The following is a 17,550-nucleotide window of genomic DNA, read 5'->3' as shown; positions in this document are numbered from 1 at the left end:
TTAAACCTTATACCTTCAGATGCTTCTTTTCCTGGAGCTCTGGGGTAGCCACAGGTTATATAGCCTGTGGGCTATGCAGCTTCCACTTCTATATGCCATATGCACAAGTGTTTCATGGACTGAGGCTATGACTTGTAACTGTTTTCAAACTGGGCTGTCTGGCCAAGTAAAGAGTGGCTTTGTCACAAGATGTTCATTCCTCACTTCCCTCCCAATGGTAACCCTTCTGTCCAACCTCCTTCAGACAAATGCGCTAATCACATGAGCCAATCACACAGTGACTACATTTTACAAAATAACTACAGGACAAAGACACCTATGGGGATAACTGGAAAGTTAATGAGTTTTTTCACTGTTCTCCTATTCCTCTACTGAACCTCAAATTGCAAGGGGCAAAAGCAACTTCATATGCAGGTGCAGGCATGACCAGGAAAATACAGTGCTGCGTGATTATTTTTAGATATTGCACATGTCCCACCCTCAAAGATTGCAAAGGCTCAGCATATGCCACTAGTCAAGCAAAAGAGTATTTCCCAGAGCAGTTAAGGGTGAAAAAAATCTGGTGTGGGAGCCCTGACCATCTACATACTCATGTTCAGTCCGATAAGGTGTTCTTAATGAGTGTGAGTTTCTAAAAACAGATACAAAGGCAAAATAGTATTAATTGTCTTGCAGGATTTTGCAACATAAATCCTTAGTTCTGCTGGATGTTTTAACTCTCTAGGAATAATCAAACTCAATCCCAGTTAGCACTTAAACACATGCCTAAGTGCAGCCCTGAACAATGTCTTCCTTTGAAATCGTTTCTTAGTCTCTGCACTATACCTGCAGTTTCTGATCAGCCAGAAGTACATTAAACAGAAAACCTGTATTTAAATAAAAAGAAAGGACAGGGATATTATTTTCAGATAATATACAGAAAAAATAGGAATCTGTGTTTTCTACATCCTTGTATGATCTTTACTTTAGCAGTGGGCAAACATATCTATGTATTCCTTACCTTTAACATAGTGAATTCATATGGCTGATAACCCTTGAAACTTTCATGGATGGCTGCCATCGTGTGTGAAGTTTTTTCCCAAAAATGAAGAAGTGTTGTCTGTAAGGTAGGATAAAATTTCAATGCAATGTTTGCTTTAACACCACTCTCTTTTCAGTGCAAACTTCACATCTCCCTTCCAATACAATTTATATATTCTTACAGTCGAATATTGCCATGGTAACCTCTTAAAAACACATATTAACAGGAAACCTTTCTTTGGGAGGTCAATATATTCTTTGGATACCTGATATGTTGTTAACACATGAGAAAGGAGGTTGCATCTGCTTGCTCCCAAAAGATCCACCTTTTGACAGACATCAGTCTTCAGTTTGTCGAAGTTGAGTTTTGCGAGTCGGACTTGGGCTTGAACCTTCAAACAAAGAGACAATTGTTTATGCAATTATTTTGTTTTTTCTCTGTTTTTCTCTCCAGCTTTATGAAAGAGCACACTAATACAATTTTGGGGGAAAAGACAACTGTCCAGACTCAGTAAAATTTGTACAGCACTTTACTGTAACATCAATCCCACTGAAACTATCATATGGCAGTCTGATATATACTAAAATAAGGCTCTATTCTCTGTGTTACTATTTTTAAAATAATATTCTGTAAAGAACTTTCATTTTCTCACCCCTGTTTATAAGACTGATATTAGTACTAAATACAGACTGAGAAGATAATAATTGGGAAATATGCTCATTTTGATATCTCTTTAAAGAAATACCAATTCAAAGCCTGACCAACAAAGTTAGAACAAAATATTTACTACATAACATAGAGGTACACAGGCAGAGATGTCTCTGTACCTACATAGAAAACAAATTACACTGACTAACTTTAAAGATGATCTGTAACTCTTGCTGACAATTTAAACACTGCAATAACTTTGAACTGCTACAGAAATTTCACTCATTAAGTCTTCCTTCTAAATCGGAGCTTTTCCTGTTGCTTGATACAAGAAGAATATGAAGGCTCCTTTCCTTAGGAGCAAACAAGTTCAGTTTCAAAGGGTTTTAGGTTTTCAAATTATTCTTCTACCACCTGATCAGTTTATACAAGACAAAGTTGGTTACACAAGACGCATATAATTTGCAATAATGCCGGTATTCTCATAAACAGGTATCAGGGTAGAAAGTTGATGTAGGCATTCATTACTCAGGAGCCCCCATTTTTATGACAGCTCTGTATACTACCCTAGTTATATTAACAAATACTTTGTTTATAACAAAATTTGTATACAAAATTTAGTTTTCTTCCAAGGAAATGTGAAATGATCAAACCACAAAACATGATGATTTTCCTCTTTCACACAATAAAATGTCTAGCCCAAAAACGTTCACAGCGGAAAAAACCCAACGAATTCAAATTAAATAACTTACCTTTCCTTAACTCCAAAGAGTAAACTGATTCTGTTCAGAATACACAGAGTCAGTGAAACAAGATCTGACAAAGCTGTATGCTCCTGATCTTCAGTAGCAAATCTAAAACACTGCAGCAAGTGCCTGTGCTTCTTGTGTGGTAAGGACACACACACCCCTCATAACATAAACTGAAATGTGCGGGTTACCATATTTCTGATTTCATTTTCCCAAACTCAGAGTTTATAAGACTTCTGAACAGGCAGAAAATCAGCAAAAGATTTGCATCATGAATTCATCAGATGACCTCCTAATGCAATTTGTGGAATCCTTGGGTTGCTGTATACATGGCAAATTTTTTACTGATCAGATAGGCTCTGCGTAAGTTGTATAACAGGGTTGCACACATTACGTAGGCCTGATATATTCATAATGAAGAAATTACCATAATTAATAATGTCTGATAAGGTCAGTGTCTCCCAGGTGAGATTTTAATTGTAGGAAAAGATAATACCTAGAAAAAATTTTATTTTTATTTTTTTAAATAGATAGCAGCAATACTCTACCTGTACAAAATAGCTTTGTACCTAGTGCATTCATCTGGAAGGGGAAGTCTTCCAGGATAATTCCACATATTACACCAAGGAATCAATGAACAAATCTTGAGTTCTCGTAATAACAATTCATCTCAAACTTCTGACCTGTTCCTGTGCTCTAACAAGAAGACTGTGGCATCTTACTGATGACTTGTTTTGTTTGGTTTTTTTGCATACTGAAGAGTTTCAAACCAGAGGCGTGTTCAGAGCTGGAAGATTTCTTGGGTAGTTAGGAGATGTTTTGGTGAGGTGGAGATATATTTGAATTCCCTCAGGAAGGAGGAAATTGCTCTCATGGCTTCCACTCCTTAGGCAAGCATGACAAATGCTAAGCTAAGATACAAAAAGCAAGGAGCAGCTACTGCCAAGATATCTCCCTCTAAAGTACGGTATTTTGTGAATAGCCTTACCCAGTCAGAATTACACTGCCATGACCTGAGGGTATCTCTTAGTCTGGGATCCTCAAGGGTCTCTACTTCTTTTAGCTTGTGCTTGGTGGAAGTCTGAGTGTGGCATCACGCTATCTGTGCCAGGCATCCCATCCTGTCACAACTGTCTAGTCAAAATAGCAGGTGGGTTAAGGGCTTACAGGGCTCCAAAATTAAGCATCAATGGGAGGAGGATGGGAGCAGTAGCAGGAGGAGTCTGGAAGCTGGATAAACCACTTTTTTCCTGCATTAGGTCTTCAAATCCTTAATTTGCTTTAGCCGCGAGTGACCCAGAACACAGATTTACAACTTCCATCTAAAAAGATTTGTGAAGAAAATAATGGTTTGAGCAATAAAGAATTTCTAACTGAAATCCAAACATTAGATTACCTACAGCTTTTGTTGCCAGCAAGAATTGCTACAACAGAAAGGTATTTAAGTAAGAGATGTTGTAGGGCTTTGAAAATCCTAGAGAGATTTGACATTAAATTCTGATCTCCATTACAGCCATGAAAATCCAGAGAAATGTAACTGATGTCAGTGGAAATGTGTCAAATATAAAGCTGTATTTTACAATGGTGCAGCTGAGATCAGAATCCTTTTCCTATTCAGTATATCATAGCACTGGTGAAAGAACAGCTGCGGCTGTGTAGAATGATAGTCCGTGTGAGCAAAGAACATTAGTTCTGGGTAATATAAATACTCTGTCAGAGATGGTGAGCCACAAAAAAACCCAACAAACCCAACAAAAAAAACGCCTGTGCTACAAAATGTAATTATTAATTTCTACAACTGAACTCTGCACCAGGACTTTATACTTCAGACTGGGATTTGGGTCTATCTCATAACCCTGACCCCTTAACAGAAGGGAAAAAGACCGCAGAACACAAAAACCCTGTAACATTTGAGTCGTAGTCTTCCTGCATACACCCTTCTGGGATAGTTAGCAAGAAGAAATACAGTACTTAACTAAATATGTGAATAGTGTCTCTATTAAAATCTGAAGCATTCATAAAGACAGAGGTGATCTGCAACACAATGTGGAATACGAGCCCATATGCTTGGCGCACACTATAGATGACTGAAAGCATTTAATGCTGCGTTACCAAATGCCACGCATTTCTCTTGCCACCCATGGAAGATGTGATACTACAAGAACTATTAAACTAAGGACGCTTTTCAGCTTTTTTGGTATACTGAAAATGTACTGAGCACATGTACTCTGCATTTTGCAGCAGTGGTGCAGAACAGCTGATAAAGAATATCAGCATGACCTTTTGACTTTTATGTGTGCCAACAAATGCATTTTCAATGCAAATTATTATTAGACATTTTTTAAGATTATTTGTGCTTCAGGAATTAGGTATAAAACCTTAGTGCTTACAAAGCATAATCTACTTAATACCACACAAGCTATCAGAATGAACCTTTGGGGTTTTTTTACTTAAGAGAAAGCTGATGTAATACATACTAATCTTCGCCTTTCCCTGCAATTACTAAAACATGAGGAATAGGACCCCATTGTTGTCTCAGCCCAACAAACTTTATTCCCATATTTAATGTCATTAAAACTGAACTTAACAAAAGTTCTTCAAAACCCTGGTCTGAAAAGTGCCAGGATTTTAATAACTAAGGCAACTGTGCCGATTCAAATGCAACTTGGACATTTTGCAGTGAAAGAGCTCCTGAACATCTGAAACTGTAGGTGTTGGTTGTGAGGTTTATGGTGTATGAAAAAATCTTGTGGTACTACTGACATACTCTTCATCTTTTTCTTTTTGGAAGCAACAACCTGGACAACCTGCTTTTAATTTCCCAATACAAACATCCAAGTACAATATTTATGGAACAGAATTAGCAGAATTCTTTGAATGGAGCACGTAAGAAAATGTAAATTTGGAAAGCAATACCATATTAAATCAATAGTGTGATAAACTGACATAATTTTAAAAGACTAAAATAAACAAGAAAATAAATAAATAAATAAATAAATGTTTAAATCCTAAATCCAAGCACCCTGAAAGTCAGACTCTGGTACAGTTCATTGTAAGGGCAAATATTTGATAACACAGGTTCCTAGACCTATATTCAAACAGAAAAGTCCTAATCTTGAATGGTGCTAATATTAAAAGAAACAATGTTCAGACTCAGTTAAAATATCCTATTGAGCACATTCAGTTAAACCACAGATTCCTCGTGTATTTTCAAGGAATCTTTATGTCATCTACAGAAAATCTCTGTTACTAGTTTCTTTTAGCCTACCATAAAATGCAAAATCTATTTTCAGTAGTAGCCTAATTTCAGGGACAATTCAGCTATTAAAGCATCATCTCCAAAACGAACTTACATTGCATAAATGCACTAATTCACTTTACATACAGTATATTTTTGTCTCAGCATTTCCAACATAGAAGCAGAAACAGATGCTTCCAGTCTAATTTGTCACCCAACCTCTCACTTACTCGATCTGAAAAGCATGCACAGCGTGTGTATAGGCTGGAAGGAGGGGGGGGTAAGTAAATCGAGAGGGAAAAATGCCTGGAATATAGCAAACTTTCCTGCTGGGGGCTCTGGGTAAACTCTACCAGCAGATGGAATCCGTACAAATCTCTGCACTAAATAAGCAGAGGACCTTCTGGCATACCTGATCGTTGTAACGACTACATGAAACTGAAGGAGGCTGTAGTCTGAGGACAAAGCGTTGAGCGCACAGTGTTCCTTACAGCATTTCTGCATGCAGTACAGGAAGCGTAAGGAACTGGATTCTCAGTTCCCACAGAACTCTAATAACTTCCTAGCTTGAGTGGTGTTATGACAAGGAGCACCCATTTCACTTTTACATGAGCATATATAAGCACTTACTGATATATATATATATATTTAAAAATCAAAATTGATACTAGGTAGTCAGAGAACAGAAAAGGCAATGTTTTATACAAAATAATGCCTGTAACTAAACTCTTCCACGTGCAACATAAGGACTTCCAACATCTTGCAGAGCACTAAACCTGATTCCAGTGTGGGTTGGTATGTTCTACATTTTGCAGACTATACTTTGACTCAACTGTTCCCTTGGGTTGGAATAGTATTTCTTGCGTTCATTAATCTCTGCTCCATCAACTTGTAGGAATAATATGTAAGAACGATGGTTAAAGAAGAGGTAACATGCTTCTGTTGGTCTGATTATTAAAAATCATCTTTTATGATTTGATGAGAAACACTGGTAAAAATTCATTATAGAAAATAAAATTTCTAAATGGAGAAATGCCTAGCAAAAAGGAAAACTACTTGGACAGTACAACTGATCCAAATAATCTCTCTCAGGTCTGTAGCTGAGCAGATGTACATCAGATAGGTTCAAGAAAGGAAACTGGTTTTGAGATTGAGTTTAGATAACTTAGAATACATAATGAGTTCAAATGATATATTTTTTTTTTAAATTGTCATTTTGGACTTAATTAATGATCATCTGCACTTGTGCACACATCCCTGTGCACCTCATCCTGTTAAGCTTGATTAAGCAAATCTGCGGTCACGTTGCAATTCATATAAAGGATTTAATTACCATTGTATGTCTGCCTGTCTCACTCTGGAAAGCAACCAAAGTACCGCCTGCCTTTCTGCCACAAAAGAACAACTGATACATCAGCTCTGACAGAGAAGTTATGTTAAGAGAAACAAATGCAGGTACACCTGCTGTACCCACTGCTGCTGCCACCTTCTCCTATGCAAGAACAGCAGAGTGGAGCTGCTACCTGTGACTCAGATTCCCAGTCACTACAGGTCTACATACAAATAACACGTTGAAATGGCTGCTGAAAATATACATCCTCAGTTGAGGCAGTTTAAATGTATCAGCAAATTCATGTGGAAAGACGGTAGCTAAGTGAAAGCTGAATGAAACACATATTAGGTTAGCTGTACAGGAAACTGGGACAACTTTCTAGTATCCAAAAGCGGTAGAAAACTCTGGTGACCTTATTAATGTTTATAAATATGTAAAGAGAGAGCCAGGAGGATAAAATCAGACAGTTCTCAGTGATGGTCAGTGATAGGACAAAGGGCAATGAGTGCAAGCTGGAGCATAGGAAGTTCCATGTGAATATAAGGAGGAACTTTTTCCCTGTGAGGGTGACGGAGCACTGGGACAGGCTGCCCAGAGAGTAGGATCTGTTCCTGTGTGATTTGGCCTTGGTGATCCTGCTTTGGCAGGGGGGTTAGAGTCTTTCGACGTCCCTTCCAACTCCTAACGTTCTGTGATTCTGTTATTCATTACATACTGACTTGATCAAGGCCAGACTATCACACCACCAAAGACGATTATTCTAATGGCTGAAACATTCATGGTGAGAAACAAACTAAATATTCAACAAAATCAGTACCTACTCAAATAATTACAAATATCTACTAGCAAATTACCTTCCATAATTACCCAGATATTTTAGATTTAACCGAAGCATCTAATTCACACGTTCGGATTTCTCACTGGAGGTTGTGGCATATTCATGACAATCCGGGAACTGAATGTAAGCAATAGAGGGAGAGTACTAAAGTAGAGCAAAGGAAAGAAAAAGGAAAAGGGAAAAAAAAAGAAAACAGAAGCAATGCTGTAACACTCCTTAAGAGAAATACAGCTTAATATGGATTAGTGTAGCAGTAGTAGCACTTCCCTGTATTTACTGGGACTAAGAACAATCATGTTTCTTTGCCAAACAACTCGATCTGAAATCTCAATTGTCTACAAACAGAATAACTATAAAGTTATTATATGCTGGTAAAGTTTTTTTTCTTTTAACCAACACATTTTTTTGTTTCCTATCTGAATAATCAAATCTCCAAGTAGCCTAGAGAAAAGAAGCAGTAAAAATTCACATTACAACTGCAGTTATTCCCCCATACCAGTCAGCTTTCACACAAAACTTGTCATTCAAACCAGCTACATTTTAGCTATTTTCACAATCTTACCCCATTTGAATTTTCATTCTTACACTTAGTTTCCCTTCTCATAACATAAGATTATTTAGTCAAAACCCAGGATTTTTCATCCACCTCAGCAATCAGAATGGGAGACAAAATAACAGCTAGATTAGTTTTAATTCGCACACAAGAACAATAGTCTCTGATGGCAATTCACATATTCCTTTGAATATGTGACTACTGCCTTTGATTTCAATAGTATTACTCATTATTATTTAAGATTAAGGTTTCAATAAGACTTAGTCCCACTGTCCCCAACATCAAAAAAGCACTAAGCAATTACAGGTCTGCCCCAGAATTATGGGATACTTCAGCACAAGCACAAGTGTGTGAAGGACAGGGGTCTTCAGTTAGGATTGTGCTGGGAAAACAAGCCCTTAGTGGGTATCCACAGGGGTGAGTGACTCTTGCCCCCATGACAGCGTTGTTTATCCCATCAGAACACAATGACATTATAGCACCACTTGTCCTGCTTTGCAAAATACAACTTGCAAACATGACCATGAAGAGCCTGCAGCACCATTCTGTCATTTGTGTGGTACAGTCCTCTTAAATTTCCACTGCATATATGGACAGAGGTGCTCACACGTACAGGTTTACTACAAGCCGACTACAAACCTTCCTAATGCAACACCTACCAGTTCAAAAGCATTAAGAGCTGCCACAGGGTGTCTGGATAAAACACATCCCAGTCAACTTCAGCTGTTCTCTGGATGTGAGAATTCTGAAAGTTTATAGGACTTAGAGTTTTTCTCTGTTTATACTGATTTATAATAAAAATATTAAAATATCCTGACTGGTATGAAGATAAAATTGAATTCTTTACATAAAATTCCAAGTTTTGTGGGGGGGCCTTTTTTTGTGATTTTTGATGAGTAATGCTGTAGGATTTTAAACTTCTCTTTCCTTTTTTTTTTTTTTCTCTTTTCCTGTCACCCTCAGGAAGAGCTAATAAAGGTGCCATAGATAGGGAAATATTTATGTACCAGGTAAGGAAAGGATTGTATGACAGAACTGAATTTCACATGGACACTTTACACCGACACATGATAGCTTTGATGCAACCACAGCTCCAAATTAGCGTGCAGCATGTAACTGACAATTCAACAGAATTTCTCAAGTCCATGAAACAAATAGAAATAAAAGAACATTTTTTGCGCTCTATTCCCATCTGATGCTGTATTATTCCATAGAACAACTTGGGGGTTAATTATTTCTTCCTCATGACAGTGATCATATGCTGATCGCTCTTATTTCTGCCTCAGACATGCACTGAATAAATTATAAATTGAAAAAAATTATAAAATTAAAATAGCTTTTAAAAATAGCTGTATTAAAGGAATTTTGGAAAGTCACATTACTTAGATCCTAAACTATATATACATACATTCACATATGTAATTATGACAGTATCACCTCCGAGAACGGAACAGAACATGAAAATCTTTTACGGTTGGATGATAACGTTCTATTTTAATAGACAAACTATTGAGATCAGAATTTGGTTTGTATTGCCCTTAAAGAGTGTGTTCCTCTCCACTGGACTATAAAGGGAACTCTTGTTGATTAAAGCGCAGACATCTATACAACAGATGTCTGAAGTTAGGTTTGATAAATCCTAACCTAAGCGATGCCCTGAAATAAAAAATCTTTCCTGCTAATAATAACTCCACATATTTAAATATGTCCCTTATTTACCATATGAATTCATCCCGTATAAGCTTCCAAGCCATGATTCTTGATAAATCCCTGGCGAGTAGATTGAAGAGCCTCAGCAACTTATACCATGGTTAAACCAACTCTTCATCTCGTCTTTGTTAAGTAAGACAGATTAACTTAGAAATACCTCGTTTTAAGTAATTTCCCCTTAGTATTCAAGTTACATCTTATACTCTTTGATACTTTTCAAGAGAGATGTGGACTGTGATCTGTGCTCACTTCAACTGTATCAAGAGACTCCTGACTCCGGCTGCCAGCTAAGCTGGGAGGAAGTGTTGATCTGCCTGAAGGTAGGAAGGCTCTTCTGAGAGATCTGGACAGGCTGGATCAATGGGCTGAGACCAACAGGATCAACAGAGTCCTGCACTTGGGATTTAACAACCCTGTGCAGTGCTACAGGCTTGGGGAAGAGTGGCTAGAAAGCTGCCTGGCAGAGAAGGACCTGGGGGTATTGGTTGACTGCTGACTGAATACGTGCAAGCAGTGTGCTCAGGTGGCCAAGAAGGCCAATGGCATCCTGGCCTATATCAGAAATAGTGTGGCCAGCAGATCCAGCGAAGTGATTGTGCCCCTGTACTTGGCATTGGTGAGGTCGCACCTTGAGTACTGTATTCAGTTTTGGGCCTCTCACTACAAGAAATACATCAAGGTCCAGGAGCGTGTCCAGAGAAGGGCAATCAGGCTGGGGAAGGCGCTAGAGAGCAAATCGTATGAGGGGCGGCTGAGGGCGCTGGGGATGTTTAGTCCCGAGAAGAGGAGGCTGAGGGGAGACCTTATCACTGCCTACAAGGAGGTTGGAGAGAGATGGGTGTTGGTCTCTTCACCCAAGCAACAGGTGATAGGAAAAAGAGGAATGGACTCAATCTGTGCCAGGGCAGGTTGATTAGATACTAGGAAAAAATTCTTCACCGAAAGGGTTACTGGGCATGGAAACAGGCTGTCCAGGGAGGTGGTTGAGTCACTGAAACTGAATGTATTTAAAATATGGGCAGATGAGGTGCTCAGGGATATGGATTAGTAGAAGACGGGTATGTTTGGACTCAATGATCTCAAAGGTCTTTTCCAACCTAGTGATTCTCTGATCTTTCTAGAATATATTTGCAAAAACTGTTCCAGAAACCTTGTAAATATAGTTGCAGAGCTGCAATTAGCAATTTGATTTTGTGAGGAGAAAATAATTACATATACAGACACCAAAAAAGCTCCTTAATCTAAAACTCCAAACATACACTTTGTGTTGTTTGCATCTCCTGTCACTGGAGATGTGACCATTGTGCTCGGGACACAAGTATACCCCAGCAAACTACTACTTCCATTCTTTGGTCTCTTTTTTGACCACAAAGCCTCAGGCTTTTATTTTGTCCTGCCTATGTAACTTTGCCCGAATTTCTAGTCCCATCCTCATCCTCTCAGTACTTTGGGTTGGATGTGTGCCTTTTTCTTCCTGGTTTGAAATCTGTGTCTATGGTCCTGGGTCAAGGAGGATGTCATGTTAAAGAGCAAAGTGCTTACTGAGCATTGCTGCATTGTTTTTTCTTTAAGAGCAATGTAAAAATAGAAGATAAGATGTTGTTAGGTACACTGAGTTAACTACTGTTATTTTTAAATCACAATAGAGGATTTTTTTCTAGAAGATACTATGCAGAAACCAGATTTACCAAACAGCCAGGTCCTGCTCATGCACCATGACGTCTTTGTGCATTTTATTCAGTAGAATATGAAATTTTCTTTTTGTGACACATTTATGCCACTCTTCTTAAGTTTTTCAGTACTCAGCCTGTAAAAATTTTACTGCCTGTTGGCTCACACACCACGTAACTGCAGCCTGGCAGTAATAAGTAAGCCATGGTCAAAACTGCTTACTTCATAACCACTGACAGTCAGCAGATGTGAGCAATTCTCTGACCCCTGTGAGGATATAAGGTTATGGCTGGCCTGAATATTCTTCCTTTTCTTCCCTCTCTGAAAAATAGTTGTACCATCTCCTGATATATTCAATGACAGTTATCACAGAAACTGAATCTTACCAAGTAGCTTTCCCTCCCTCCTTTATGCAAACACATGCAAATTTATCTTACTCCTTTCTCTCTTTTTTTTTTTTCTACTGCCACACTTCCTTCCCAGCCCTGTGTTTATTCCTGCTGTTTTATAATGCACCTTTTCCAACTCTCTTGTGTCTCTTTAAGGATGGGGAAAAATGAGAACCTCCTTGCACATTATGCATGTGATTCCATAAATATACAGTGACATGAAGGGGTTTTTTTCACTCTGTATTCTTCTTCCACCCAAAGCCAAGTTGGACCTGCAAGAGCACATCAATTCAGGCTTAGCAATATGGAGAAAAAAAAAGGCAGGCGAGAACAAAATGTCTGATCAAAGATGGAAATTAGATTCTGTAAAAAGAATGATAGATTGGGACTTTCCAGCCCAGAATAAAGAGCTGACTAAGGAAGAGTATGAAGGAAGTCCATCATACCACACAAACAAAAGTTGTAAAAAAACAGACTTTGGCCAACACAGGGACCAGAGGGCATTATACCAAGCTAGCTTCTTTGAACTCAACACAAGTGGGTCTTTACATGACACCTGCATCAGTAGGAGAGCGCTCTGATCACAGCGATCTGTTGCGACGGACAGATTTTACACTGGTTCAAAACGCAACTGAACAATTTCATAGGAAAAACCCAAACACTACATCTTCTGATGCCTCCGCTGGTCACAGTACTACGATGTATTTGCTCTATGCAAACTCCCTGGTTGCTAGCATCGGTCACCAAGACAGACAGATGATGGACAGACAGTGGATTTTTGTTTGAACTATCATGTTTATCCTTAAAAGTAAGGTAACCCTGAGGCATGTTTACAGGTCAAGGTGGGTTTGTCTGTTTGCTATACTGCATTCAGACTGCCTCTGTACATTCTCACAGCAGGAGAACTCTGTTCTGTGGTCTGTGGCAGCACAGATACTTCAAATGAGCTTTTCCAGCAAGTTAGAGATTGCTAACAACAGATTTTCCATTATCAAAATTCAAATGCAAATTGTGTTATAGAATTTTAGAATTGTAAGAGTGCTCAGTTTCAATTGCTATGCACTGCCTACACCCAAACACGCCTAAATAATAGAAAGCACGTAAAAATGCTTCATATATCATAACTGTATGACAGTACGTAAGTTTTGCATTCACACAAATTAATTTGGATAAGGGTGAGGGCAACTCTGAGATGTTCCAACATTTCTACAAATGCAACTACAGTGCACAGAGAAGCTCAGATCTCAGTACTTTACTTTCATAAAACAGTTGTGCCCCTTTGTACAGAAATCTACGTATATTTTAAGATGTGGGGTTTGAATTTTGGAAATGGATAGTCAAAACCTACAGGAACTACCTGGACAGGGCTAGCTTAGCCTCTAACATCCACTGCTCAAGTATGCAGGCAACACTCCTCTCCTCGTTCAAGTCCTAGAGGGTTGTCTACTCAGAGAATCTTTGACTGATGATATTTAGAGGGGAGTGGTGCACCTAGGAGTGTTATTGTCTACATGAATCCTCTGGGAAAAAGTTTGTATAGCTAATTTTTTTCCTCCTCTCTTTTTTATTTTTAAGAAGGTAGTTTGAAAAAAAATACTGTTAGAGCAGCCCTACTCCTGAGTTAGATATTTAATCAGACCAGGCCCATCAATTAGAGATACTCCAAACTCGTATGCCAAAAGTCTCCCTGCTATTCAAACAAGGTATCCTAATTGAAGACATATCAAGAGAACGTGGTTTTCTTCTTTGCCTGTTTAACTTTTTTGACTTGAATTGGGCATATTTTCCTCCCTGGTGTCGATACTATGGTAGCACAAAGACCGGAATCCAAACGTGTCTTTGCAGCAGCAAAGTTTTGTTAAATCCAAATCAAATTTTCCCAAGACATGAAAACTATCTGTGGCAAGCAATATTGCTCTCTGTGCTAAATAACAGCTTTTTGAACAGCTGCCCTAAAGCAATAGGAATACACTCTCTCCTCCAATATTAAAAAATAATTTAGTCCCTTCACAGGAAAAAACCCAAACCCAACAGGTTGAAAGGTACAGCCTAACGGGAAAAGAAAACCTCTGAAGTTGTTTTTCTTCTAAGGAATTACCAGGAATTAAGGAGATATTTTCTTCCTCCTCAATTTCTGCCCAATGCAGGCAGACATGGGATGTCATTTGGTGAGAGTGCAGCCTCTACAAAAGCCTTTCCACTTACCCAGCAGCTGGACACAGCCCTGATCAAAGTTACATTTCTCAGCACAACCCTACAAGTTCACCCAGCCAAAATCCAGACAACAAAATCTTTAGCTTTAAGCCTTGCAACAGCTTTCACAAGAACAGACCAGCACAGTGCAGATCCAGAACATGAATCCAGTTCCTCTACTGGCAATGAGTTCATTGTAACTAAACAAAAAATGGAATATACACACAAAAAAATTAGAATTAAAGACAGGATACAAACAACTCTCAAATACAAGATGTAGATTGCTTCCATAACTCCAACCACTATTTACTGCAAAATGAAGGAAAGTTGCTTAAATGTAAAGAAGCTAAATGCAGCAAGCCTTTGATTTTTCAAAACCACACTCAAAATTGTTACTGAAATTAAGATTATAGCACAGCACAAGAATCTGACAAAGCAAAAAAAAAAATTACTGCCCCATATTAAAAGACTCAAGAGCCTCAAAGCCTACAGTCTTAGAAATGGGAGAAGGTATGTGACTGTTCTGCAGCTTAACTAGCTGTTTTAAAAATTATTTTGAATTAAACAGATGCTACACATGTTTACACAAGACATTTCAAATTGAGTTGTTTACTTGAATTTATGCTGGGGAAAAAACATTTTTAAGCTAAACTGATAGATGCTAGTTTCAAAATGCTGCGAGTGTGCACCAGTTCAGCTCCATGTAGGCATCACCTTTCAGAAAAGCAGCATCTCTGCACAGCCATACACCTTCCCTGGAAAAAAGGGGCTCTTCCTTTAAAAAAAAAAATCATCATCTTCACTCTTTAAATACATAGCCATGTGTTCCTTACACGTTACCTATCAACATCCCTATATCCTGCTTCTACAGAAAGCAAGCTCCAAATGAATCTGTCCACACTGCATGTAGGGAAAGGTCCAACGCCAGAAGCTTTGACCCAAAGAGCTGGAGCTCTTTCTCCAAAGGAGGCTACAGAGGGAAGCAGGGGGCTGCAGTCAGCAACTACATCCCAAATGACACCAGTGCTGGCTTCATGAGGATTCTCCTCTATTTTCCTTCAGCATAAAGACAAACTACTTCTGGTTAATCTGTTTAACTTCAAACTGCATCAAAGGACAGAGTTGTCGTGCAGTCAGAAACATGATAGCTGAGAGCTGGAATACACACAGCCGCTCCTCCCAACTCACTCACATTGGGTCTTCAGAGGAATAAACTGCATGAGAGCAGCTCTGCCGCTCATAGCTTATGCCTTCTGGCTACTCTGATTATCAGCCAGCATAAAAACATCACATGTTGCTCAAGCTATTAAGACAGAAAGGTTTCTCACCATAATTTTATTAATTTTCACAGCTCAAATCAATACACAAATAATTTTTAAAAGGAAACAAGCATGAAATGACAACTTAAATAAAGAAAAGGCAATAAATATATAGTTTCTAGTCTTGCTAGAAGGTCTGGTTTTTTAAACTTTAAGAAGCCTAGATAATTTCTGTTGGTAACAAGTTTCAGTATTAGTCAGACTCAGGATGTGTGCCTTACTAGGCTGAAAGGAAAAAAGCAATGACACTAATACTGACCTTGAAGCAAGGACACACAAAAAAATAATTACGAATGATTTTTCTATTCTTGTGACCAGGACAACATTAATCTAAGTAACACTGCTTCAGATCTTGGGATACATTTCTACACTACATATCCCAAATGCTGCTCTAGCAGTGAGCACGTATTTGTAACTCTGCAGCTATGATTACAACACCAGCACACTCGGAAATCTACTATTCTAAACAGCAAATGAGTGCACATTTTTCTGCATGAACATATATCCTTTTTAGGGAAGAATTTGGGCCTGATCACTTAGAATACCTCCCCTCCTCAAATAACTACAAGGGAAATGATAAACTCCATCAGTTCTTCACACAGACTCAAATAACTGTGTATAGTCTAAAAACAAAGAGTCAGATTCTGTTAATATGATGAAAGCCTAAGTGTTGCCAAAAAAATGACTGCAAAGATTTGTAGCAAGAATCAGGTCGACCAAAATAAATGGCAAAAGTAATGATAAAAGCTTTCAGGTCTGAAATCAGAAGTAAACTGGACTTAAAAAACAGAACAATTCTCAGCACTTTTATCATAACTCAGTTGTGTTAATTGCATTAGACAACCTGAGAGCAAAGGATGATTGGCATACATAGGGCAGGGGAGACCCTAGCAAGTGGAGAGCAATTAAGACAGCCCCTGAAGGAAACAGAGACAGGTAATTACTACCTTTGAACAAAGAACTACCGGAGGGACAACGTAAACAAAATCATAATATAGCATAAAATGAATCTCTTTAGTATGTTCATGATTTTATTCAACTAGTAATTACACATTTCAGTTTATCTCATGTACTAAAGATATTTAGAGGTCTTGAATCCTTTACATGGAATACCCTCATAGTTAGAAAATGTCACTTATAGGTTTCATTTCTTTCATCCAAATTAAATTCTTCAGGGCCTGAGCAAGATTGTTACTTGACTCTGGGTCCCTTCCGAGTAGGCAGATGGGGGACATGAATAGGCTGGAATGAGATAAAGGGTTGTGAAAAGCTTAAGTTCAGCTGCAGTGACATTTTCCCCCGTGTAGGCCCCATGAAACAGTTAAGCTGGCCTGCAAGATCCGCTTGGTTGCTGCAACGGGTGGTGGGATGGGCAGATGCACAAAGTGCCAGGGAACAATGGTGACACACGGGCTGCAAAGTCTAGCTCGATGTGACACAACCCTCCAAGAAAGATACCTGCAACCATGATGACCAGGCTGCTTTTAATACTTAGGCCCTGAATGCTCTTAATATCTTGAGCACAAAGCCACTCTGCCTACCACGCTAATGCAGCACTAGAAGTCCTGGAGTTGAGTTGTTGGGTTTTGTTTTCTGTTTAGCCTCTTTCAGCACAGAACATGAGATTGCACCCACAACTAATCATGACTCATTTGTAACACAGAGTCTGTTGTACATAATCCTGTGAGTGGTTATTACTCCAGTTTGCCAGTGATAAACACAACAAAGTTATGTATCACCTGAGCTGAAAATGCTGTTAAATAGAAAAATAAATATGCCATGATTAATAAATTTCCTAGTTGGCATTCAATATATCAATAAGTACATCTTATTTCCCTAAAAACAATTATATTTTGTCCACACACAATCTGAGAAGGATTGTAATAAT

At 38.5% G+C, this 17,550-nt stretch overlaps 1 protein-coding gene across 1 annotated transcript in view; it reads right to left on the bottom strand.

The window, feature by feature from the left end:
* The window catches only part of ICA1 (islet cell autoantigen 1), a gene marked incomplete at its 3' end in the record, with an annotated part of 57,048 nt that overhangs the window by 22,854 nt on the left and 16,644 nt on the right, over window positions 1–17,550 (bottom strand). The window contains exons 6-7 of the mRNA XM_084280294.1: window positions 1,287–1,412; window positions 1,001–1,099 (exon numbers count right to left, since the gene is read on the bottom strand). Of these exons, the coding sequence (XP_084136420.1) occupies window positions 1,001–1,099; window positions 1,287–1,412 (225 nt within the window). The remainder of the gene's footprint in view (window positions 1–1,000; window positions 1,100–1,286; window positions 1,413–17,550) is intronic.

This window comes from Gallinula chloropus (genome assembly GCF_964237585.1).
Source record: "Gallinula chloropus genome assembly, chromosome: 2".
Classification (NCBI taxonomy): domain Eukaryota; kingdom Metazoa; phylum Chordata; class Aves; order Gruiformes; family Rallidae; genus Gallinula; species Gallinula chloropus.
This window is presented reverse-complemented; position numbering and strand designations above follow the sequence as displayed.